General features: G+C 40.0%; 1 protein-coding gene across 1 annotated transcript in view; it reads left to right on the top strand.

Moving 5' to 3' along the window:
- LOC126088449 (piezo-type mechanosensitive ion channel component) overlaps positions 1-25968 on the top strand; it is a 724612-nt gene that overhangs the window by 227705 nt on the left and 470939 nt on the right. Inside the window, exons 5-7 of the mRNA XM_049906591.1 lie at positions 2773-3030; positions 16686-16932; positions 19795-19951. Coding sequence (XP_049762548.1) covers positions 2773-3030; positions 16686-16932; positions 19795-19951 — 662 coding nt within the window. The remainder of the gene's footprint in view (positions 1-2772; positions 3031-16685; positions 16933-19794; positions 19952-25968) is intronic.

Below are 25968 nucleotides of genomic sequence, written 5' to 3'. Positions count from 1 at the left end.
ACCATAAACCTGAATAAATGTAAAATGTATTACACATAAGTAGTCAAAGAGGCCCGCTACTGTTCACTTACCCCATTGGTGACAAACCACTGGAAACAGCTGATATGTGTACCAACATACCATATTTTGGACATTTTTATTCCTTGTTTACTTGTGGAATATTTCCTGGAGGCATTGCAATTAGTGCATGAAAATTATCTTTCCTAGAGAAACCCTTGCATTTTCAAATGTGTGTTCCAGTATATCTGCCTTTTAAAGTACTAACCTACCATCAACCATGAGATTATTAGATGTGTCTTTATTGATGTTTGTAGTCATGATTTAAAAAAAGCTTGTTATAATTTTGTACTGTGCTATCACATGACAAGTAACAGCAGCAATTTTGCTGACTTTGTATAACCATCAGTTGTTCCAGATTTGTTGACATGACCACCAACCAAGTGTCGGTCTGAATGAATTTCCAATGTCAAACTGAGGCCGAGAGCAAAGTTGACCAACTAGTTTCAGAAGACCCTAGACTTCAATGACTGCTTCACCACCATTATTCACAACCAATGCTATTTGGATCAGGTCCACTACCCTTGCACTCTATATTGGCTTCTCTTGCAACTATCCTTACAGCACAGCCTTAGAGTACACATGGGGCATGCGGGCGCTGGTGCATTCATGCATGTACCTTTGACAATGATCAAATGTTAAGCTAAGCTGTGATTTTGGTCTTGTTTATGCAACTGTTGATTGCCCACCACCGAAGCTATATAAATTGTTTCCTTCCTATGCTTGTACACTATGTGATCAAAAGCATTTGGACACGTGGCTGAAAATGACTTACAAGTTCGTGGCACCCTCCATTCATTGGTAACGCTGGAATTTAGTATGGTGTTCCCCCCCCCCCCCTCCCCCACCCTTAGCCTTGATGACAGCTTCCATTCTTGCAGGCATATGTTCATTCGGGTGCTGGAATATTTCTTGGGGAATGGCAGCCCATTCTTCAAGGAGTGCTGCACTGAAGAGAGGTATTGATGTCGGATGGTGAGGCCTGGCATGAAGTCGGTGTTCCAAAACATCCCAAAGGCGTTTTATAGGATTCAGGTCAGGACTCTGTGCAGGCCAGTCCATTACAGGGATGTTATTATCATGTAACCACTCCGCCATAGCGCCGTGCATGATGAACAGGTGCTCGATCGTGTTGAAAGATGCAGTTGTCATCCTTGAATTGCTCTTAAATAGTGGGAAAGAAGAAGGTGCTTAAAACATCAATGTAGGCCTGTGTTGTGATAGTGTCATGCAAAAAAGCAAGGGGTACAAGCCCCTCCGTGAAAAACACGACAACACCATAACGCCACCACCTCCGAATTTTACTGTTGACACTACACACGCTGATAGATGACGTTGACTGAGCATTCGCCATACCCACACCCTGCCATCGGATCGCCACATTGTGTACGGTGATTTGTGACTCCACAAAACGTTTTTCCAATGTTGAGTCATAAAATGTTTACACTCTTACATCAAGCGAGGCATCATTTTGCATTTACTGGTGTGATGTGTGGCTCATGAGCAGCCGCTTGACCATGAAAAACTAGTTTTCTCACCTCCCGCCTAACTCTCATAGTACATGCAGTGGATCCTTATGCAATTCGGAATTCCTGTGTGATGGCCTGGATAGATGTCTGCCTATTACACATTACAACCCTCTTCAACTGTCAACGGTCTCTGTCAGTCAACAGATGAGGTCAGCCTGTACGCTTTTGTGCTGTACGTGTCCCTTCACATTTCCACTTTACTTTCGCAGTGGAAACAGTGGATCTAGAGATGTTTAGAAGTGTGGAAATCTCACGTACAGACATGTGACACAAGTGACAAAAAAATCACCTGACCACGTTTGAAGTCCGTGAGTTCTGCTGACTGTCCCATTCTGCTCTCTTGTGATGTCTAATGACTACTGAGGTCACTGATATGGAGTACCTGGCAGTAGGTGGCAGCACAATACACCTAATATGAAAAACATTTGTTTTTGGGGGTGTCTGGATACTTTTGATCACATATTGTATTTCACCCACAACTTTCCATTACCATACATGTCAGCAGAAAAACAGCTATTTTGATAAACGTCACTACCCTTCTTCTTACATTACATCATTTACTGTTTATCAACTACTTCATAATAAAAAATTATGTTTGTGTACTAATTTTTAAGAACCATGTCAGTGCCTGCATACTGAGGAAGTTAAAAGTTGTTTAGTATGAAAATAGATTTGTATGTATGTTTCCTAACACATGATGGGCGGCAGTCAGTCTGATCAACAAGCAGTGTGAGTAGATTACTACTAGCCATAGTGTGTTGTTAGTGTACTATATGGAAGCTGTATGCAGCGGCTGCTCCTGGCTGTGACTGTTAACATAACTTATTTCGTACCCTTGAAGAATGTTCTTCATTTAGGCTTTCTTGGGACAGAATAAGTCAGCATATGAATATGTTGTGCTAGACTGTGATATTTTGATGCCTTGTTTTAGCCAGTTGATTGTATGGTTTTGGGTGTCCAGTCAAGTCAGTTATTTCACTTACTGTGCTCAACTGTCCTGATGACCTTCATGAGGTGTAGTGAGAGCATTGTTTTTGAGATTTTAATGTATGAAAATACAGCTGTATATGATGCCCAGGCTATAACGGTATGCTGTTGTTAAGTTGTGCAATATGTGTAAAGTTGATTCTTAAACAGTAACCCAACTTATATGTGTATAACATGTGTTACATATTTGTTGCTGTAGGTGGCATGCTGGAGAAGATTCTTCGTCATGTAGGATTGGTGCGTCTGAATGATCTGAGTATTAGTAATGGAATTCGTATACTTGGACCAGATATTTTAATGCTATCATGCTCGTTGTCAGTATACATAATTTGTAAGAGATTAAATTCTCAAAGGCGAGACACAGTAGCACCAGAACATGAACCTTCAAGCACTATTATCTTGCCAAAGGCATCTCGAACATTACGCAGAAAACGTTACAGATTTTTTGTTATTATTGGTAAGTATTCAATTTTTTTATAAATAATTTATCATGGAGTAGTTATACCAAGCATCTCATTGTTCGCATATTTCCTGTGTAATTTTTTTTTATGTAGGCAAGGGTAGAAAAATAAAAGTAAGCAAAACTAAAATCAGAAAATACTTTCTTGTGACAAGACTGGCTTTAGTTACAATTTCATAAAATGAAGAAACAAATTGATAGCAACATGTAGTAATTAATAACAAAAGCTGTCTGTTTGGGTACTAAAGTGAAATTAAAAGCAAGTATGGTAACATTAAAGAGTGCAGTGGGCATTCCACTGTTAAATGCAGAGGGGAGAGCGGATAGGTGGAAAGAGTACATTGTGGCCTCTCTGAGGGGGATGCATTGTCTGATGGCTTGATGGATGAAGAAACAGGAGTCAATATATAAGAGATAGGGGGTGCAGTATTAGAATCAGATGTTTAAAAGAGCTTTGGATGACTTAAAATCAAATAAGGCAGTAGAGAAATTCCATCACAATGTCTAAAATCATTGGGGGATGTGGCAACAAAATTACTATTTACGTTGGTATGTAGGATGTATCAGACTGGCGATATACCATCTGCCTTTTGGAAAAACATCATTCATACAATTCTGAAGATTGCAAGAGCCAACAAGTATGAGAATTATCACAGATTCAGCTTAATAGCTCATGTGTTCAAGCTGCAAACAAGAATAATGTACAGAAGAATGGAAAAGAAAATTGAGGATGTATTAGACGACAATCAGTGTGACATAAAGAAATGTATAGGCACCAGAGAGGCAGTTCTGATGCTGTTGTTGATAATGGAAGCAAGACTAAAGGAAAAATCGGGACACATTCAGAGGATTTGTTGATCTGGAAAAAGCGTTAGATGATGTCAAATGGTGCAAGATATTTGAAATTCTGAGAAAAATGAGTGTAAGCTGTAGAGGAAGATGGGTAATGTACAATATGTACAAGAGCCAAGAGGAACAGTAAGAGTGGGAGACATGGCATGACCTGCACCTCACAATAGGTATGGGAAGGGGAGGTTGACAAAGCTTATAGTTGACGGTGTAGTGAGTGTCGGTCGGATCACTCTTGGGGAAAATTCCTGTTGTAGTTGGTGTTAGTGCTGCACCTGTTTTAAAGTGAAATCAGGTGATAGGTATTTCTGCTTAAAGGAAGTCCCTCTAACAAAGGAATTGCCTTCAAAGGTGGTCAGGTATCCAAGTAGTAAAGGAATAAGCGTGTTTCATCAAAACATAAGAGTTATTGGAGATGAAGTTAGTGAACTGCTTATAGATGTTGACTCTGGCATTATTGGTATATCAGAGCACCATTTAAATATTTTGAAAGTTCAGAGACTTCCTTTACCAGGATACAGATTAGCTGGCTGTTTTTCAAGGAGTTCTTTGCAAAATGGAGGAGTGGCCATGTACATAAAAAACAGTATTCCATTTGACTCCATAGACGTATAACGGCACAGCAGTGAGCAAGTATTTGAATGTTGTGCAGGAGCAGTTGAATTTAGTGAAACTAAACTTCTAATTATTGTTATTTATAGGTCCCCTAACTCTGACTTTAGACCATTCCTGCTCAAGTTACGGAGTGTTCTTGGTTCACCTTATAGGAAGTACCAAAAATTAGTTATACACAATGACTTCAATATTAATCGTGTATGAAATTTTTCAAGGAAAAGGATGTTGGACCATGATGCACCAATCTTTACACTAAAAGGTTTTTATACTCAAACGAATGTTACATATAGTTACAAACTATGTAGAAAAGCTAATCCAATGGCAATAGAGAGTTTTTTAAACCTCATTAAGTAACAAGAGTGGCAGGATGTTTATAGAGCCGATAACATAGATGACATATATAATGCTTTTCTTAATGCATTTCTCGTATTCTTTGAAAGTTGCTTTCTATTAGAATGCTCTAAACAGGGTACTAACAGTAAAAGGCAGCCCTGGTGGCTGACTAGTGGGAAAAGGATGTCACGTAGAACAAAATGGGGATTATATCAAAATGTTAGAAGTAGTCACAATTGAGCTACAGAAGCCCATTACAAACAGTATTGTAAGGTGCTTAAATTTTATTAAGAAGGCGAAAAGTATGTGGTACGCAAATAGAATAGCTAATTCACAGGATAAAATTAAAACCATGAGGTCAGTTGTGAAGGAAGTGTCTGGTCAGCAACACAACGTCGGTGGTTATATGTCCAGTATTTAACACACACTTTCTGGGCATTGCTGGTGAATTAAATAAAAACTTAAGTTTCTTCAGGGACTCATATAACTGTCTTGGAAAATGCCTTTCTGAGACTGATGCCTGAAATATGCCTCAGTGATACGGACAAGGGGGAGATTGAGTCAATAATTAAATCACTTAAGACTAAGGACTCTCATGGATATGATGGAGTGTCTAGCAGGATATTAAAGTACTGAGCTGCACATGTTAGCCCTGTACTTCACCATACTTGTAATTTTTCCTTTAAGAATGGTCAGTTCACTGAACGATTAAAGTACTCAGCAGGAAAGCTGCTTTATAAAAAGGACGGAAGGATAATGTAGGCAATTTTAGACCTATTTGTATGCCATTAGTGTTTGCTAAAGTTATTGAAAAGACTGTAAATGCCAGGATGATTGATCATTTTATTTCACATAATTTGCTATCAAATGTACACGCTCACACACTCTACTTATGAGCCACACTGTATCAGCCATCTCGGCCGTGTGCAACAGACAGCCTCAAGACCACGCTGATTCTTAGTGCAGCATCTTAGGTCCCACATTACTCCCGCCGATAAAATGTACAGTTTGGTTTTAGTAGTGGTTGTAGGCTATGTTCTCTTCTCTCTGTGAGGTGCTGGATGGATTAAATGAAAGGTTTCAAACACTAGGCATCTTTTTTGATTTAACTAAGGCGTTTGATTGTGTTGATCACAAAATATTGCTCCAGAAATTGGACCATTGTGGATTACAGGGAGTAGCTTGCAATTGATTCACCTCTTACTTTATCAACAGACAGCAAAAGATCATTATTCACAGTGTTGAATATGGCTATGTATGGCTATGAGTATGGGGTCTGAGTGGGGCACGGTTAAATGGGGGTAACCCAGGGATCAGCACTGGGGCCACTCCTGTTCCTTATTTATTTAAGTGATATACCCTCTAGTATTACAGGTGATTCTAAAATATTTCTGTTTGCTGATGACACTAGCTTGATAATAAAGGGTGTTGTGCACAACATTGTCTGTTTCAAATAGTGCAATTCTTGACATTAAGTTCATAGCTTGTAGAAAATAAACTAACACTAAATCACAGTTGGTTTTTACAGTTTCCAACACAAAATTCAACAAAACTCAACATTTTAATTTCACAGAATGGGCATATAATTAGTGAAACTGAGCAGTTCAAATTTCTAAGTATTCAGATAGATAGTACACTGTCGAGGAAAGCCCATGTTAAGAATCTTGTTCAAAGACTTAATGCTGCCATTTACTATTCGAACGGTATCTGAAGTAAGTGATAGTTTGACATGAAAAGTAGTCTACTTTGCTTATTTTCATTCACTTATAACATGTGATATTACCTTTTGGGTTAACTCTTCCCATTTTCAAAGGATATCTTTGGCTCAGAAATGGGTGGTTCGGGCAATAGGTGGTATAAATCCGCAGATTTCTTGTCGACCCCTTTTCATTAGTCTGGGTATTCTGACATTGGCCTCTCAATAAATTTATTCTTTACTGTCATTTGTGGTTATCAGTATCAGCTTATCTCCAAGAATTAGCAGCTTTCACTCAGTTAATACTAGGCAGAAACCCAATCTGCATTTGAGTCACACTACCTTGACTAATGTGCAGAAAGGTGTGCAGTATACTGCTGCATCCACTTTCAATAAGCTACTGCAAGAATTAAAAAATCTTAGCAGTAGTCCACACACTTTCAAATCGAAACTGAAGCATTTCCTCAAGGGTCACTCCTTCTATTGTCGAGGAGTTCCTTGAAAAATTAAGCTGGTTCCCGTGTTAAATTGTTGATTGCATTTACATAAACTTATGGCTTGTCGTTTTTTGGGTTCATACACATTTTATTTGATCAGTTATTACTTTTAGGTTGTAATTTCATGTACTGACATGTTCCATGGCCTTGGAGATTTCCTCCACGATTTGGTCCTCCGGGACTAGATGTGTAAACCAAAAGAACGAAAGGGTGTGAGACAGTGATGTAGTTTCTTGTCCCTACTATTCAATCTATACATCAAAGAAGCAACGATGGAAATAAAAGAGAGGTTCAAGAGTGGAGTTAAAATTCGAGGTGAAAGAATATCAATGAAAAGATTCACTGATGACATTGCTATCCTGAGTGAAAGTGAGGAAGATTTATGGGATCTGCTGAATAGAATGATCAGTATAAGAGCACAGAATATGGATTGAGAGTAAATTGAAGAAAGACAAAAGTAAGGAGACATAGCAGAAATGAGAACAGCAATAAACTTAACATCAAGATTGTTGATGACGAAGTAGATGAAGTTAATGATTTGTACTACCTAGGCAGCAAAGTAACGAGTGATGGACAGAGCAAGGAGGACATAAAATGCAGACTAGCACTGGCAAAAAGGGCATCCCTGGCCAAGAGAAGTCTGTTAGAATCAAACATAAGCCTTAATTTGAGGAAGAAATTTCTGAGAGTGTATATTTGTAGCACAGTATTATATGGAAGTGAAACATGGACTATGAGAAAACCAGAAATGAAGAGAATTAAAGCATTTCATATGTGGTGTTGCAGAAAAATGTTGAAAATTAGGTGGTCTGATAAGGTAAGGACTGTGGTGGTTCTGAGGATAGTCAGGAAGGAAAGGAATATATGGAAATCACTGACAAGAAGGGACAGGATGGTAGGATATCTGTTAAGACATCAGGGTTAACTTCTATGCTACTAGAGGGAGCTGTAGAAGGTAAAAACTGTAGAAGAAGATAGGGATTGGAATACATCCAGCAAATAATTTAGGACGTAGGTTGCACAGACGAGGAATTTGTGGCAGGGCACATCACACCCATCAGAAGACTGATGACAAAGAAAAAGGTCATTTTGAGAATTAAAGTACACAGGAAAAAACAAATTGCTATAAAAACTGGCAGTTATTCATCTGGGAGAAAGGTGTCACTCATAAAAGTTTGGTATTGATTCACTATTCAAATGGCAATGTTATAGTTGGTGACAGCCTTACAGTGTTTGGCTTCGCAGCTCACAGTGAATGCTCATTGACTGCTCAGTTGAAAGTTAATAGAGAGCAACTGAATTTTGTTTCTGCACCTTGGCAACATCACAGACCAGCTTGCCTGAATCTGCTTCACATTTGAAGCATGAGTACACTTTAAAAATAGGGTCCATTGCCTGTTTGTGAAGCATTTGGCACCTAGTAGGTGTTTTAGCCATTGTGAGAAAACTCAAAACATACAGAATACCACAGATATCAGTCAGTTGTAGCTTTGCACATGTAAAATGCATAAAAAGCTCAAATACGATGTAAGTTTACACAGTACAGAATGCGGAAACTGACTGACAGTGCTTATTGGCTCGTTGCACTGCTGTCTACTGCGCACTTCTACCCAGAGGCCATAAATGTTGTCACTGAGGATAGTAGGTGGGAGATACTTATTTTGAGAATGCAACAGCCACAGATAATTTTCATAAAGTAACATGTCCATCTACTATACCGTTATGGTCAATAGAAAGTCCGGTACGGTGAGCAGTGGTTTTAATCCAAATATTAGCTGACAATGTGAGTAGTTGCATCAGTTTTGAAGGTTGTGATAGAACCGTCAGTCACTTGCAGCAGCTGGCACTTACCACAGATAAGCTAGATGTTTTCACTTAGAGAAATGATGAATAGATCTTATCCACTGCACTGTGTACCACTCACAGTAAGGTTAAATTGACTGATGTGTTGCCTGGGGCGTGACCTGAAACATGCTGTCTTCACTCTGTACATTCCTACATCTGTGAAATACCACAGAGGGCCAGCAGTAGCCCATTTTGTGCCAGACTCAGTGTGGGGTAAGGCGTGTAACAGATGCAGCTGATGATACACATTTCATCATCTCTATATCTGATGGGTACCCTGATCCATTGTACCAGGGGAGGTGAAGGTGTCATTGTGGAAGTCTGTCCAATTAGTGGATGGTCCTATGGCATCAAGTGACTGTGGAGGCATCCATCCTGGGTGCTGTCTGAACGTCTGAGCTTGCATCAGAGCACCTGTCAGGGAACCAGTGACCTGCTGGAGTGCATCTGTTGTGATCCTGGAGCTGCAGTACATGTAGGAGGGTCTATGGTGTTCAGTTGTGGAGAAGGTCTGCTGGGGATAGACAGTGGCTGGAGAGTTCTCTTCATTTCATCCTTGAATGTTATTACCATCCTCTCCAGTTCAACCTTTGACTGTGGATGGACTGGTGCCCTCAGCAGACGGGGATGCTGTGCAGGCCAAAGGAATCAACAAAGGCAGCAGAAGTGAACTGAGAACCATTATCTGAAATGAGGCTAATGGCAAGTCTTCTGTGGCAAGGATTGAAGTCATTGTTGTCGCTATCGTGTCTGTGGTAGATGCGATTTAATGTTCATAGGGGAACATAGAGTAGGTGTCTACAGACATATGCCACGTGGTTTTCATAAAGGGGATGGCAAAATCTGCATGAAAATGGTCACATGGACTGGAGGGCTGTGGCCACAGAGAGAACACTCTTGGAAGTTATGCTTGGTGAGTGGCACAACTTGTACTGGAGAATGCCATATCTTCAACAATGGTGTCAGTCATGGCCAGTACATTTTGCATTTGGCCAAGGAAATCTTGCATGTGACTCTCCACTGCATAGTGTGAAGTAAGGAAAGAGGCTGGGTGGTATGACAACTCTGTGGGACTTGTGCTCTGTGGCTAATAGAACAACACTGTCTTGTACCTAGAGACAATACTAAAGTGTGAAGTGACCTTGTCCTGCTGGATGGGTGTGGGTATGAAGCTGGTGAGATCATATCCCTTGTGTCCATTGAATAATCTTAAGAAATGTAACATCTTTGGTTGGTTTGGCCATGACCAGTAATGCAGTGAGGTGAAATTTTTCCAGAATATGGTGCCCTTTGTTTCTGTTGTAAAGCAGATGGTATTTTGTTGGTCAATCAGTCGGCCCCTGCTGGAAGCTGAGACGACATGTCAGCATTGGCATAAAGGCTCACAGGTTTACAAAGAATACAATAATCATAAGAAGATGGGAACAGGACACACCACTGCAGTTGTTTGACTGTGGCTTTGTTGGGCTGTGTTGTTGGGTTAAGAGGACTGTAGACTAACTGAGCCAGTTAAGGCATATGATCAGTTACATGAAAAAATTAGATCATTTGGAATGGGCATTCATTGAACCACCTGATATGTTGATGAGATTCGTTTTTGCTAGATATTCAACAGACTTCTGAAAAACTGGCACTTTAGGCTACTGAAATACTGGCACTTTAGGTTACATTTTGACCCTGTGTTCTACAGCATGGTGAGAAGTTGTTATAAATTATGCAGATCTGCACATTTATCAGTGTCCATTATAGTATCATACACATAGTTGCAACATGCCTGAGTCTTGTATAGTAATTGTTAAAGATATTGTTGGAAAAGTGTACGGGTGCTTGAAATGCCAAATGGGAGTCACCAATGTAAGTAAAGTCCAAACAGTGTATTTCATTCTGGAAACATCCCCCAGTCTGTGGCTAAGCCATATCTCTGCAGTATCCTTTCTTTCAGGAGGCTAGTCTTGCAAGTTTTGCAGTAGAACTTCCGTGAAGTGTGGATGGTAAGAGATAAGGTACTGGTGTAAGTAAAGCTGTGAGGACAGGCTGTGAGTAGTGCTGTGAGTAGTGCTTAGCTATCTCAGTTGACTGAGCACTTGCCCGTGAAAGGCAAAGATCCCGAGTTCAAGGCCAATCTGGCAGGAAGTTTCAATGTGTTTAACTCTAAAAACTGTTTTAAGTCTGCAAATGTGTGCGTGTTCTCACAGTGAAGGTTTGGATGGTGTTCATGACCATTTGTGAAATAAGTACCTTAAACTCACAAAATAATCTGAGAGAACCATTAGATTTCTAAACCACTACCAATGGTGAAGTGCCCCTCACTTCCCTGTGAGGGAACTGGCAACATCAGTGAAGGTATTGCAGCAAGACTACATGTGGTAAGAACACCAGTCTGCACCTAGTCAGTGACCTGATGGACTGGAGTCATTTGTGCTGCTCTGTATAAAGCTGTACAAATGAAACTGCATGGTATCAAATATCATCTAATTATATTTGTTCACTGTAAGTAGTGATCATGATGTGAAAATCGAAATTTCTTAAGTATGCAACACAAGTAATGAAAACCCTTGAGATGCAAGTTCCGGGATTCTGCAACATATTGACATCAATGGACCATCATCGGACATGAATTTGGAGCAGCTGAGAACACAGTGACAACAGTTACAACACCACAACACCAATGCGCACTGCAGACTCACCAGCTACAGGAGCAGCGACAACTGATGCAGCAGTAGCAAGAATTCATGTGGGATTAAGAATGACTGAAACAGGAAGAGGCTACCACTTTACATAAGAAATACCAAGATTGTCAGCATATATCTCTAAAGCACTACAACTGTAATGATTCCTTAGGGCATCAAATCTGCTTGTAGCTAAGCTACACTGATAGGCCAGTTAGCCACAACGACACTGTTCATGGCATCCATATGCAGGACTGCATCATGTGGCTTTCAAAGCATTGTTGCAGAAGTGCTTAAAAAAATTCCCCAATTCCTATGGATTTCACACTTGCTGTAAATGCACTACTCTTTTCTGTTAATGGCACAAGCTTGCAGAATCTCTTGTCAGAATTTCGGAGGTTTCAGGACTCCTTGTGATTACATTGTGTGGTTCATCATTAAAGTATTCTATAGTAACCTTAACATCACCGCTAGAAAAGTTCACATCCCAGGGTGCAGCTCTCGGAGTGCATAAAAGATGGAGAAGCCAATCCTCAGCCCAAAGGAAAAGGAAGCAGACCATTTCTCGTTGATCAGGCAGCATTGCCTACTCAGACTGGGAGGAATGTTTCTACCATAGACACTTCAGGCATAGGACAGATAATTACGTACCTGGCTGTCAGGCCCTTTCTGTTGGAGGGATAGTCTACCAGCAACAGTGAGTCGGGCAACAACTGAAGTGCCTAGTGGTCGCGGGTAAGGTTGCCAAGCTGCAGTTTCTAGTAGACACCTACACTGACATTAAATCTGAGCCTCAGCATCTGGAGAGCTTTTGAATAGTGCTTTTTCATTGCTGACATCACCCACCCAATTGCAGGCCTGGATTTTCTGTCTTCCTAAAACCTCATACTTGATGTGTGCCGTAGTTGCATCCTGGACTGAACAACATCAGTAAGTACAATTCAAGTAAAATTCTATTACCATTATATACCTCATACTGCTGAAATTAAGCGCCATATACAGCTGGCACTAAAGTGCATTGTTTCACACCTATCACATGGAATAATGACCTATAGGAGACGTTTGAAGCATCAAATTCTTCAGTAAATTCTGTGGGAGCAGTTCCGCAGCAGTGCTTCAGCAGAGTCTGTGAACCCTTAAGATACTTCCCCAAAATGCTGGCAAAAAGTGCTCTTGATATTTTATACTGAGTTGCTGGATGCCTATCACTATAAAATATTTAAGTTTTATGAATGAAGGCTACATCTTCACCATAAACAGTGGCCAGTGAGTGCTGATATTCACAGTTTTGCAGCCCTGAAATGTTTACACTTCAGTCCAAGTGAACCATCTGAATCTTATTTGCTAGTTCACAACTTACATTTGGCACATCAGGGGCACCAAAAGTATGGTTTCTGACATTGTGTCTTAAGTTGGCAGCATATCACAGCCAGTAGATTTTGATAAGCTGTCAACATCGCAGAACAGTGATGCAGAACTGAAAGAGCTGATGCAAAGAATGTTGGTCCTTCAATTGTGGCACATACCAGTGCTAGCTGAAAATGTAGCAGTGTACTGTGACAAAGCCACAGGCTGCCTGCAACTGTGTGTACCAGCACTAGAGCATCACCAAGGATTTGCTTCCAAGCATGGACTATGTCATCCAGGTACCCATGCAACAAGGGCTCTGATATGCAGAAAGATTGCCAATTGTGGACCTAGGAATGTGTCCCATGCTAGGAGAGCAAACTGGCACATCATTTACAGGCACTGCTTGGAAAGTTTGTAGCTCCCAAAGTAAGTTTCTCACAGCTGCTTGTGGATCTCGTCAGCTTGGTACTTATTTCTCACAGCTTTTACTCGACAGTGATTGACATTTACACGAGGTGACCAGGAATTTTACCACTATGAGATCATACAGTGCAATGTGTGATTCTCCGTTTACCATCAGTTGGATAGTGGGGTTGGTGGCCCAGGATGTTTGGCACATGATGTCTGACCGAGACCACAAATGGGAGGCAGAGTTGTTCCACACCATGGCACAAGTGTACTGCATTTACCTCTGAAGAAATACACAATATCACACAGCTTCTACTGGTGTGCTAAAATGCCTTCACCATTCGCTTCAAGCTGACATCATATGGCACTGGGTCTAAGTGAACACATTCTTGCTAGTACAGCTCAGTGTGCACGGTGCATTGAAGAAGAACTTTCAGGCATTTGTGGCAGAGCTTATATATGGTGAATCTCTGCAGTTGCCAGGTGAATTCTTTCTCTCATCCGTTACACCTGCCTGAACAACGTTTAGAATTGTAGCAAACCATCAGAGAAAGATGGAAAGTTGTGACCAACAGCAGCTTCACATCACAGATTTGACCAGGACGAATTATGTCTTTTTGTGTTGAGGACTGTTAATAAAGTTTTGAAGCCATCTTACAAAGTTCCCTGTCTGGTCAAAGAACTGGGTGACAAGACACTGACTCTCCAGGTAAAGGGGAAAAGAAAATTGTAACTATTGAGTCATCTAATCTGGCGTACGCAAGTGTCAAAGACTTCAATTAACCTCTAGCCACTATTGCATTGGCACGTGCGTAAACACCCCTACTCCATATCATAACACTGTTGGTGGCCATTGTGCACCCTGACATGCCACCCACACTGTGCCTGACATCAAGAAAAGAGAGTGAACCAGTGATGAGACAATGTGAAGTAAGAATGCTATTCTGCTGGACCCACATGCTAGTTCATAAATCAACAGTTATCATTGATTCCTCTTGCTGGCAATATTGGTGCAGTAATTTACTGTATATAAGGGACAGTCAAATGAAAATGAGACAGATTGAAAAAGGTAAGTAAACTGTTTAGTGTTTGAAATGTAATCATACTCATTGTAAATACGTTTATACCACTGTGAGACAAGATGATCAGTGCATTCATGGAAAAATGTTTGCTGTTGCCAATAGAATTGTGTTTGTACTCAGGTGTGCACCTCTACATCTGAAGTATATCGATGGTCATGAATTTCTTTCTTCAGGGCTCCAGGGGAGAGATTGGGACTGAAAGAGGGATGTGTAAGGGCTTCCCGGTGAAACATCTGCAGTGTAGTCAAAACAACAGGCATGCCAGCTCTGGAAAAGTCATGATTACCTATTTCTGTAACTGCAAGGGCCAGCTACTCATTGGCTTTCTAGAACAAGGTGCAACAAATAATGAGCAGCTTTATGTGGACACTTTGTGAAAACTAAAGCATGTCTCAAGTCCAAATGCCCAGGTATATTGGATGGCATCATTCCGTTGCAGGATAATACCTGTTGCCAAGGTTGTTTTGACTAAGCTGCAGAAGTTTTGCTGTGAAGCCCTTACACATCCTCCATACAGTCCTGATCTCTATCCAAGTGATTTTCATATTTTTGGAGCCCTGAAGAAAGACATCCGTGGTTGCTTATTTGCTTCAGAAGAAGAGATGCTGACCTGAGTACACTCAAGGTTCCGTAGGCAACTGCCTGCACGTTCTTCATGGAGGTATTAACCATCTTGTCTGGCAGTGGCATAAATATATTAACAGTTATGATTACTTTTGATACAGTAAACAGTTTACTTACGTTCTTTCTATCTGTCTCATTTTCAATTGACTGCCCTAATACCATAGCAGACCACCTGTGCTAAGAAAGCCAGTCTGCATCTAATCAGTGATCTGGCTGGATGAGAGTTCAAGCTGCCAAGTACTATCTAAGAATATTTATACCCCACACCCATACGTTTAGAGAGATTGGACCAATGATGGTGTGCTCCTATAGGTGGTCCAGTTCTACTTTTTCATTCCAAAGAAAGTACGTGGGATTGGCTGTGCATGAGTGAAATGAGGTACAGCTGACTGCTCACTACAGATTTGGCCTGTGTTGGTATAGTACATCCTAAACCAGGGAAAAACAATTTTCAAAAGTGACTACAGAGATCAAATACTGTTTGAAATATAACTCCTGGTGATTACAAATTGATTTATTATAATTCATACAACCAGACTTTCTGAAAGAATCAAGATCAAATATATTTTCATTAATCAGAGAATTAATTATTAAAAAACAATTTCCTAGCAACATGTTACAACACCACAGTTATATAAAAGCTTTCCTTGTAGCTTACAGCCATTCTATGATGAAGTGCTGTTGGTATGGGTTTGTAATTTGGGAGAACTTAACATCAAAGATGTCCTCCTGTTTATCAGAGAGTATGATCTTCCTGTATGTATTTAGAAAGAAAAGTTTTATTCAGAATTTATAGATCAATGAGCACCTTCTGCAGAGAACCTGTCAATATTGAAATACACTTAATCTTGACTGACAGATGATAGAGCTCTGCTTAGTTATACTACAAGAGCCATCTAATTGATAAAGACTGCCAAGAAAAAAATATATATTCCTTGTCAAACATTGGTCCTGAGGATGTTGAATGAAACAGTATGGGCAGAACTGGAGATGTGCTCAAAAAACATACCCTGCCACACAAAAGGTGAGATGTCACTTTTTCTGTGCTACACTGTGTGCTAGCATGCACTGTGATCAGCACTGTTAACATCTGCAGCCAGTGACACTAGAGCAAGGCTATGAATGTCAACATGTCTGGTCCGTTTAGTACAGAAACATCAGAATGAGGAAAACTGTATTTTTATGTGTCTGGCAGAAGTTTGAAGCTTTGTGCAGATGTGCACCACTTGTTCTAATGATGGGTTGAAAACTAACATGTCAGGGCCCACATGTCTTTCTCAGGCATGTAATGGATGACTATGTCCTTTCTGCTGTATGTGGATGCAGCAGTTGGGAGTTCATGTTGACTTACACTCTACTCTCCACAGTTCTCAAAGCTGTTGTCTGGTTCTTCCTTCAAAAGGTGAACTCTTCATGTGAGGAAACCTGATATTTCATGTAGTTGTACATATACTATAAGCAACTTAAGCACCATCAATTCTGCTCTCTCTCTCTCTCTCTCTCTCTCTCTCTCTCTCTCTCTCTCTCTTCCTCCCTCCCTCCCTCCCTCCCTCCCTCCCTCCCTCCCTCCCTCCCTCCCTCCCTCCCTCCCTCCCTCCCTCTCTCTCCCTCTCTCAGTTGTCATTTTCTGGTATTACATAGATTCTAAAATTGCCCATTGTGATATTTGTTTTATTACTTTCAGGAAAGTACATTACTCTGCTCTCATTAGGAATTGCTGGTGTAATACAACCATCGGTACTCAATGGAATTTACTTCATAACCTTTCTTGGTTCCATGACGTGGTGGGCATGTTACAGGGACTTGAGAAGAGCATTTTCAGTTGTCCTTCACATTATTGTGTTAATTGCAGCTGTACATATCACAGCAATTTTTTGTATGCAACTGCAGTACATACAGGAAATAGTTACTGATAAATGCAATGTTTGCAGGTAAGGATTATATTCCAAACAGTTAACTAAGTGAAGGTGTTACCTTAACTATCTTGGATATATATGTTGTCGAAATAGAGATCTGTCATAGTGAATGTTCTGGAAACTGTATAGTAGTGTGAAATATAGCAAATTTCTCAGTTGTAACTAGATGTCTGACTGGCTATCAATTTATTCTTCCTTTTTCATTGTATTCCATCTTTGCAACTAAATGAAAGGCAGTTTGTTTTTTGCTGTAGGCATTTTGCATCTTTTACTTGTGAAGCATCTTCTGTGGCCTGTAATACTTTTTGTTTAATATAGTAGTTAAAATATGTTGCTATATTAATTTTCACTGAAGGAAGAAGAGGCACAGAGTGATCAGTACACAATCCCATTACTTTTTTATTACTCTTGCATAGCTAGATTTCGGCTATAAAATAGATATAGCATTGAATAGTACCAACAAAATGGAAGACAAAACAATCCAGTAATGATAAAAAGTTATGTTCTCACATACTACTATGCCATGCAATGCAGTGCTATATCTATTTTACCACCAAACAAGTAAATCACTATTCAATTTTTAGCTTTAAAGGCTAGATAAAATGGCAGTTTGTTTCATAATCTTCCTGCAAACAGTGTAACACAGTTGGAGCTACATTATACATTTATGTATGAAATTTTACATCAATAGAGGGCATTTTCATGTTTTATTAAATGTACTTCATTAAATAATCCTTGTTGTGTTGATCTTAGTTATTTTATTACAGTGTTAACAGATCTTCATAAAAACTGCTTATGAGAACTTTTATATTTCTTTAATATTAAATATTTAGTGGATCTTTTAACCACTGTGATATGAGTGTCTACGCTAGGCTTTTGATGAATTTCAGATTGGTATGTAATTTTATTTTACCAAGATGATCTTCAACAAAATATTTTTAATTTTTAAAATTTTTATTTCTAAAGTGATGTAACAATTTTGTATTATACAGTTGTATGAATCTATTAATGATGCTTTGCATATATTTTGGTGGATCACTTTCACCACTAAGATGTTAGCAAGCAATTGTAAGTTGACATTTCTGGAATACTTCAAAGTGACATGCGAATATGCTTGTTGATTTTAGATACTAAAAAAGGGTTTTAAATTCGGGACTTACTTGCATTGCACGGTGTAAGCTAAGGCCACTGTACTTGCTGTAAACAACTGCTTCAGTGTCTTTCTGCCTATATACCAGTAAGATCATATGGTGACATGTACTACCACAAGTTTGTTGGATTGTAACTCAAACAGTATGTTGATCAGAATGGGTAGCTGCTATTGGATAACATGGTGTTTTACTTATTGCTCTATGTAAAGTAAATTAATTCTGATTCTGTAATTTCCATGTGTTGTAGCACTTTAGACAGCTGTTTTTAGCCCAAATCTAAATATACACTAGTAATAAAAACTAATGGGATTGCGATTGGTTGCTGTGTACCTGTCCTTCCTTATAGTTGCTGTGCACAACAATTCCTTATAGAATCAAAGTTTATTAATATTTTCACTTGTTATTCTGTTGTTTTTCACATTAGAAACAACTTTTCAGCACAAGTTTTGTAAGGTTAAATTATCATTTGGTTTTACTTAAGACTTCTGATCAGGGGTGATGGCAATGGGGGTGGGGGGTCTATGGGGGCTACAGCTGCCCCCCCCCCCACACACAATGGAGTATCATATTATACTGGATAAAATGATATCAGAAATCAGTGAATATATTACTCCAATGTAGCAATATAGGTTGCAATGTATTTCAAACTCATTTTAACAAAAGAATAAGAGCAGCAAATAGCTTATTATCTAAGCCAATAAATATCATTTAACTTAAAATGGGCATCTTATGATTAATTAATACACATTTTTTACCCTGAACTGAAAAACAGCTACCAAAAACTACTTTAAGCAACACCAAATTTTACCATTTTGTCGGTGGAGGACCCTACCTCTCCTTTTGTTAAGCTATATTCCATTCACCAAACCCAGTCTCCCCACCCCGCTTGACTGACTTCTAGAATTGCTCTGGTTTCTGATGTTGTTAATCCATGTATGTTATCTTGGTGATGTATCTAGTCAGTCTGCCGATTTTCGACATTATTTCAACCACATTTATTTGGTGAAAAAAACACTGAAAATCAGCCATCTGGAGTATGCAGACCATCTAAATACATCTCCAGGACAACACATATCAATTAACATCTTCAGAAATCGTGATAATTTAACCTCATGAAACTTGTACTCTGAAAGTTTTTTTTAATCTGAAAAACAAGAGGAAAACAATTGAAAATATGATATAGCAACATAGTTGTGACTACTGTGCAACACACTCATTACACATATAAATCAAACATGTGTTACAGGCCACTGAAGAAGCTTCACAAAGAAAAGCAACAAAATGTGTATGGGAAAAAACAAACTGCCTTTCGTTTAGTTAAAAGGACAGAATAACATTTCATTGAATTTTGAAACAACTAAGGAATGACAGAAAAAAGATAAAATCACAATAATCTTCTTAAATTTGAAGGAACATGTGCATTATTATAAAGAAAATGACAACCTCTGTTATTAAATAAGCTCAAAGGGCTTCTTATGAACAAACTACATTATACTCGTATAGTAATTGTTCATTTATTGGCCTGAAAAACTGATTCAGCATCTCTGCAATTAATTATTTATTATCTTTGCAGCTTACCTAATTATACAGTGGATCTATTTTGTACAATTTACTTGTACTTACTGTTATTAATTCAACTGTTACGTATTGGACAACACAAATTTCATGTAAAACTGCTCAAAATGAAGAAGCATCTTACTTTTGACATATTATGTTCAATTAACAGGTACCTGGGACTAAAATCACTTGTCTATACAAATTGCTTGGATCCAGGTGATACATGGTACATTGATGCAGACTGGACAAATTTTCTTAATCCTGCTGTTCTGTTTTGGTTGTACTATGTCCTGTCTCTTGAAGCCAGGCTTCTCTTTATGCCACATGTAAGTATGTTCCCAAACCACCTCTGTTGCTCTAAGTTAAATGCCTGATATGCATTAACAGGCTGACAATTAACCCATAAAATGATTAATTGCTAATGAAGGTATGTGGTTGTGTTAATTGATTGAAAGTAATCTCTGGTTTGAATAGTTAGTAGACTACTCACATTTGGTTTATCTTGGAAGTCATTTATTTCTGTGTAGTGGGTTTTATTCTTAGACATAGGGAAGTGGTGCTATATTTGTTAGTCAGCTAGCAGTTTATTTAGCCACAGTAGTGATTCAAAAATTACAGCCTAATTTATAGTAACAGACTTTCAAGACTACCCTTTAGCACATTTGGCTCATAAATTTCATATAGTAATGACAGATGCAATGATAATATTTAAAATAATATTCTCAAGTTCTTTTTGGTGAAGGTTTATTTAATTTAGCCTTGGTGGAAGTGGTTTGTGTTCCTGCAGTGGTTGCTTTTTGTAACTTGTGTGTGTTTTATAGCACTTCAGTTAGAGAATATGCACTGCCTTTGTGGGAGTGGGTGTGTCATTAGTGTATTGTTCCATTCTGCTCTCATCAGTTGTGATTTATAACTCCTCTTCCTTGATGACAATAACTGTGGCTTCTACCACTGGTGTACAGGATTCATGAGGTACACACTAAGCCTGCTACCATTTGTGGATGACATTACCAAATTCTTAGGTTAATCTGAAGTAATTATGCACACATGATGCAGAATGATCAGAGTCTGCTGTCAGATTCCCTCCTTTAGAGAAAGTGACATACTGTCACGGAGATTAAGTGATTCACTGATTATGTTCTTTAATTTTTTATATTTTTCATGACACAATTATATGAGCATTTCACCGTGTCATCTGCTTTCAACGAGCTGGTGGTCATCTTCAGATATAAGGCACATGCTGCAAGTTGTTTTTGTTGCAGTACTGCAAAAAGAAATCATGTGTAGCATATGCCTTTAGTCTGAAGATGACCACTGGCTCACTGAAACTGATTATGACATTGTGAAATTCTCAGGTGATTGTGTTGTGATAAATATAAAAAAAGAAAAGAACAGTTTCTTTCCTAATAGAGGATGTCGTAATTGATGTGATGAAAACGCTTAAAGTTGTATATTAGAATGCGTTGTAGCCCATCGGTGTTATGCAGTTGTTTAGTAATCTGTAGTTAAATGCAGTTTTTTATAGTGTGTTGTTGGAAGTGTCCGTTACTTGCACTCTGCTGTATTTTAAAGTAAAGAATTTTAACTTATTCTATATGTTTCTGTATTTAGGAATACATTAATGAAATGAATTGGAGAATCTGACTGTAGGATAATGCAGCACTCAGGGTATATGTGCCAGAGTCTGTATGGGGTTCAAAATCTGTCATCTGTCTTCATAGCTCTATACTCACAAACAAGGAATTGGAGCAGCATTTCTATGAACACAGCTGTAATGAATTGTTAGTAACATTGACATTTTACATGTGGCATATAAGATAAGCTAATTTTGATCATATAGATAACTAAATTTCATTGCCTTGTCAACATATTTAGCAGAATTGGTGTTTTCCTCTCCAATAATATATACAAGATATTAAAATAAATGTGAATAATATTTTATAGATGTTGGTATGCATAGAACAAGATTGAACAGTGTAATAGAGATAGGTCATGGAATAAAATAGCTTTGAGAAGTGAGCACTAATTAACAGGAGGAGAGAAGTGGAAAGGTGTGTATTTCATGATAAATTATATCTGCTGAGGGAAGTTTTGTAACAACATTGTCAGGTGTGCAGACCCAATTTCATTAGTTTATTATAGGGTGCTTTCTGAATTGTAAAACTGATCTACAAGCCAGTTAGTGCATAAAAGCGCATAAAAGTTTGTCTAGATGTTTTGAGAAAATAGTTGTTCCCCTGTTCTGAAAATCTGTACCCACATTATCTCAAAGCAATCGTCCAAGTCACTTATTGTTTCTGGGTATTTTGTGGAGCCTGGACTATGTGGCCACTATTTTCCAATTATTTTGAAATGCTAAATAAGGCAAAATGCAGAACAATTCTTGTCTACAAACTGTGGGCTGTGTTGACTTATGCATCAGAAAACCTTTTTAATAACATGAATAAAATACACACACCAGACATAATAGCATTAAAAATAATTATGCAGAGCCTGTGCTAGATTCAGGGTCTCATGCATTTTCGATTCTCCTGTGTGGCATAAGTGTTCATTTTTTGTCTTAATTCTGATTAGGTTTTTCACACAAGAACATTACGTGCTGATGTGAAAGGAATTTGTGTTACTTATCTCACTCAAGCTCTGATTTTAAAAGGATACTCTCAATTTGGCTCAATATCTGTCCTAAGTAAGGTCATTAGACTGGTAGACTGATTCAAATTTCAAACTATTGTTCCATAAATTCAAAGCAAAAACTGTCTGTTTATAAATGCCTCAATAAGTGGTGTTGTCGATGTGCTATTCCATTGGTCTGTGGGATTTCAGTTGGGTTGTAGCCCAAGGAAACACACTCATTTCTCTAAGACTCGGTATATTCCATTACAGATGCCCACATTAAAAGAAGTCATACAGCCAGCTGAACAAGCAAGATGGCTTGGGCCATTAGGTTAAAAGAGTCGAAGAACTTGCTGTAGTGGAGATGTGTCATTCATACCTGTGTAAGCCACAGAGCACCCCCCCCCCCCCCCCCGTCCCCCCCCCCCCCCCCCCCCTCTGTGTCTGGCAGTGAGGGTCAACGTGGAACTGCTGTATGTGGTGTGGGTGAATGACGTGTTGGCCTGCACATGAGGATGGAGCGGTATGGGGAGGGACTGTGTTCCTCACATGATCGGCTGGCATCATTCGAACTTTGATCGATTTTGTATTTCTGGATTTCCGGAAGGCTTTTGATGCTGTACCACACAAGCAGCTCATAGTGAAATTGCGTGCTTATGGGATATCGTCTCAGTTATCTACATCTACATCTACATTTATACTCTGCAAGCCACCCAAGGGTGTGTGGCAGAGGGCACTTTATGTGCCACTGTCATTACCTCCATTTCCTGTTCCAGTTGCATATGTGATTAGATTTGTGATTTCCTGTCAGAGAGGTCACAGTTCATAATAATTGACGGAAAGTCATCGAGTACAACAGAAGTGATTTCTGGTGTTCCCCAAGGTAGTGTTATAGGCCCTTTGCTGTTCCTTATCTATATAAACGATTTTGGAGACAATCTGAGCAGCTGTCTTCAGTTGTTTGCAGATGACGCTGTCGTTTATCAACTAATAAAGTCATCAGAAGATCAAACAAACTGCAAAACAATTTAGAAAAGATATCTGAATGGTGCAAAAAGTGGCAGTTGACCCTAAATAACGAAAAATGTAAGGTCATCCACATGAGTGCTAAAAGGAACTCGTTAGACTTCGTATACATGATAAATCAGTCTAATCTAAAATCCTTAAATTCAACTAAACACCTAGGTATTACAATTATGAGCAACTTAAATTGGAAGGAACACAGAAACTGTTGTGGGGAAGGCTAACCAAAGACTGCGTTTTATTGGCAGGACACTTTGAAAATGTAACAGACCTACTAAGGAGACTGCCTGCACTAAGCTTGTCGGTCCTCTTTTAGAATACTGCTGTGCAGTGTGGGATCCTTACCGTATAGGACTGACGGAGTACATTGAAAAAGTTCAAAGAAAGGCAGCACGTTTTGTATTATCGTGAAATATGGGAGAGAGTGTCACAGAAATGATACATTATTTGGACTGGAAGTCATTAAAAGAAAGGCGTTTTTCGTTGTGTCGGAATCTTCTCACGAAATTCCAATCACCAACTTTCTCCTCCGAATGTGAAAATATTGACACCAATCTACATTGGGAGGAATGATCACCACAATAAAATAAGTGAAATCAGAGCTCGTACAGAAAGATATAGGTGTTCATTCTTTCCGAGGGCTATACGAGATTGTAGTAATAGACAATTGTGAAGGTGGTTCGATGAACCCTCTGCCAGGCACTTGAATGTGATTTGCAGAGTATTCATGTAGATGTAGATATAGATGAAACCTCCCTAGGGGGGGTTACCGTAGCTCGGAGGAACATGTGGTCAATGCTGCGTGGGAGCAGGCAATCAACTGACGAACCAAGTCCCCGGTTGGATGGGGTGAGTTGTCCTGCAGCTGGATGAAGATGTGGTTGTCGTCAGTGAGGATGGTGGTGTCCTTCACACGTTCGGGCGGGAAGTCAGTTTGCAGAACCACTAGAGGGGTTAGGGGGTAGGGGGAAGAGGCAGAGGGAGAGGGGGGGGGTGAGAATCCGACAAATGGCGTTGAGTAAGTGGTGAACCTTTAACCTGGATGTCCATCGTGTTAGCAGTGGGGTTATGACCTCGTATGGGCCTTAATACAGTGGAGCAAGTGGGGCCCAAACGGTGTCATTGCAGAGGAAAATGAACTTGCATGAAAGGAGATTGGAGGGCATGTAGGAGCAGGGGGGAGTATAGCTAGATGGGAGAGGGGAGGGGGGTCAGGGAAATGTTTGCAAAATTCGGTCAGATCTGGCTAACGAAGTCAGGAAGGGGGTGGGATTGTTGGGGGAGGCAGGTTGTAACAGCTCCCCAGGTGCCCTTGATATCTGTTTTGTACAATAACCGTTGGGCCGAGGAGTAGTCACGGGAGGACATCTGTCCCAAGACTGTTGTGACACTGTAGTGCTGTCTTGAAAGTGCGATGCCACCATTCTACCAGTCCATTTGCTTGGGTATGGTAGGCAGTTGTGTGACATTTGTTGATGCGACACAGCTGGCAGAGCTGAGCGAAGAGTGCTGACTCAAACTGCCGGCCTGGTTAGTGGTGACAGTAGTGGGGCAGCCGAGGTGGGAAATCCAGGAAGAAACAAAAGCCTTAGCCACAGTTTTGGCAGTCATATTGCTGAGAGGTACAGCCTCTACCCTCTACGATCAATGCCAGAAAGAACATAATGGAAGTCCTCTAAGAGGGGGGTGGGAGGTGGGGTGGGAAGGGGACTGATGAGGTCCTGGTGTATGTGGCGAAAGAGGCCAGATGGAATGTCAAATTTGCGGAGAGGTGGAACAGTGTGCCTGATGACTTTGTTGCGCTGGTGATGCAGTTTTGGGCCCAGGTCTGACAATTGCGCTTCATGTCTCACCACACAAATCGTTTGGACACAAGGCATGTCGATGATTTAATTCCAGTGTGTGCTAGACAATGTAGTGTGTCAAACACTGAACAGCAGAGGGAGGTGGGCATGAGGGGGGTCGTAGGGTGCCAGTGGAGGAGTTGCATCAGACTTCCTCTCAGACACTGGCAAATTTTGCTTTAATGAAAGACAGCGAAGTGGAGCTGCTGTTGAGAAGTTTCTCTGTATCCTCGTCCTTGTTCTGTAGGGACTCGAGGTCAGAAAGGTCAACAATCATTGAGATGGTGCTAATGTGGGAAAGGAAATTTGCAATGATGTCAGCACCTTTGATATGGCGGACGTCAATGGAGAATGGAGAGATGAAATAGAAATGCCAAAAGCGACAGGGGTGGAGGGGGAAGGTGAGAGGGGGGTGTGTATGGCATCTGCTACTTGTTTATGGTTGATCAGGATGTCGAAAGGTTGGGCCTCGACGTCGGGGCGGAAGTGTTTCACTGCCTCATAAACTGCTAAAAGTTCGCGGTGGAAGGCTGAGTATTTTTATTGGGTGCATGAAAGTTTCTTCGAAAAGAACTGAAGTGGCATGACTACGTATTGTGGCATTATTGAAGGACCACACCTACCACAGAACAACTGGCTTCTGTGATGGTGAAGAGCTCAGCATCCGAGATTGGATGAGCGAGGGTGATGGCTCATGCAAGAGAGTCTTTCAGGGCCAGGAAGGCTGTGCGCATTGGATCTGTCCATGGAACGGGATGCGTCCCTGAAGTTCGCTTGCCAGCGAGGGCGTTGGTGGCGCGGCCTGGGTGTCGGTTGCTGCAGGCAAATGACAATGGAAGTAGTTTATTGTTCCCAGGAACCAC

This window comes from Schistocerca cancellata, chromosome 6 (assembly GCF_023864275.1).
Source record: "Schistocerca cancellata isolate TAMUIC-IGC-003103 chromosome 6, iqSchCanc2.1, whole genome shotgun sequence".
Lineage (NCBI taxonomy): Eukaryota > Metazoa > Arthropoda > Insecta > Orthoptera > Acrididae > Schistocerca > Schistocerca cancellata.
The sequence above is the reverse complement of the archived record's forward strand: the minus strand, read 5'-3'. Positions and strand labels throughout refer to the sequence as shown.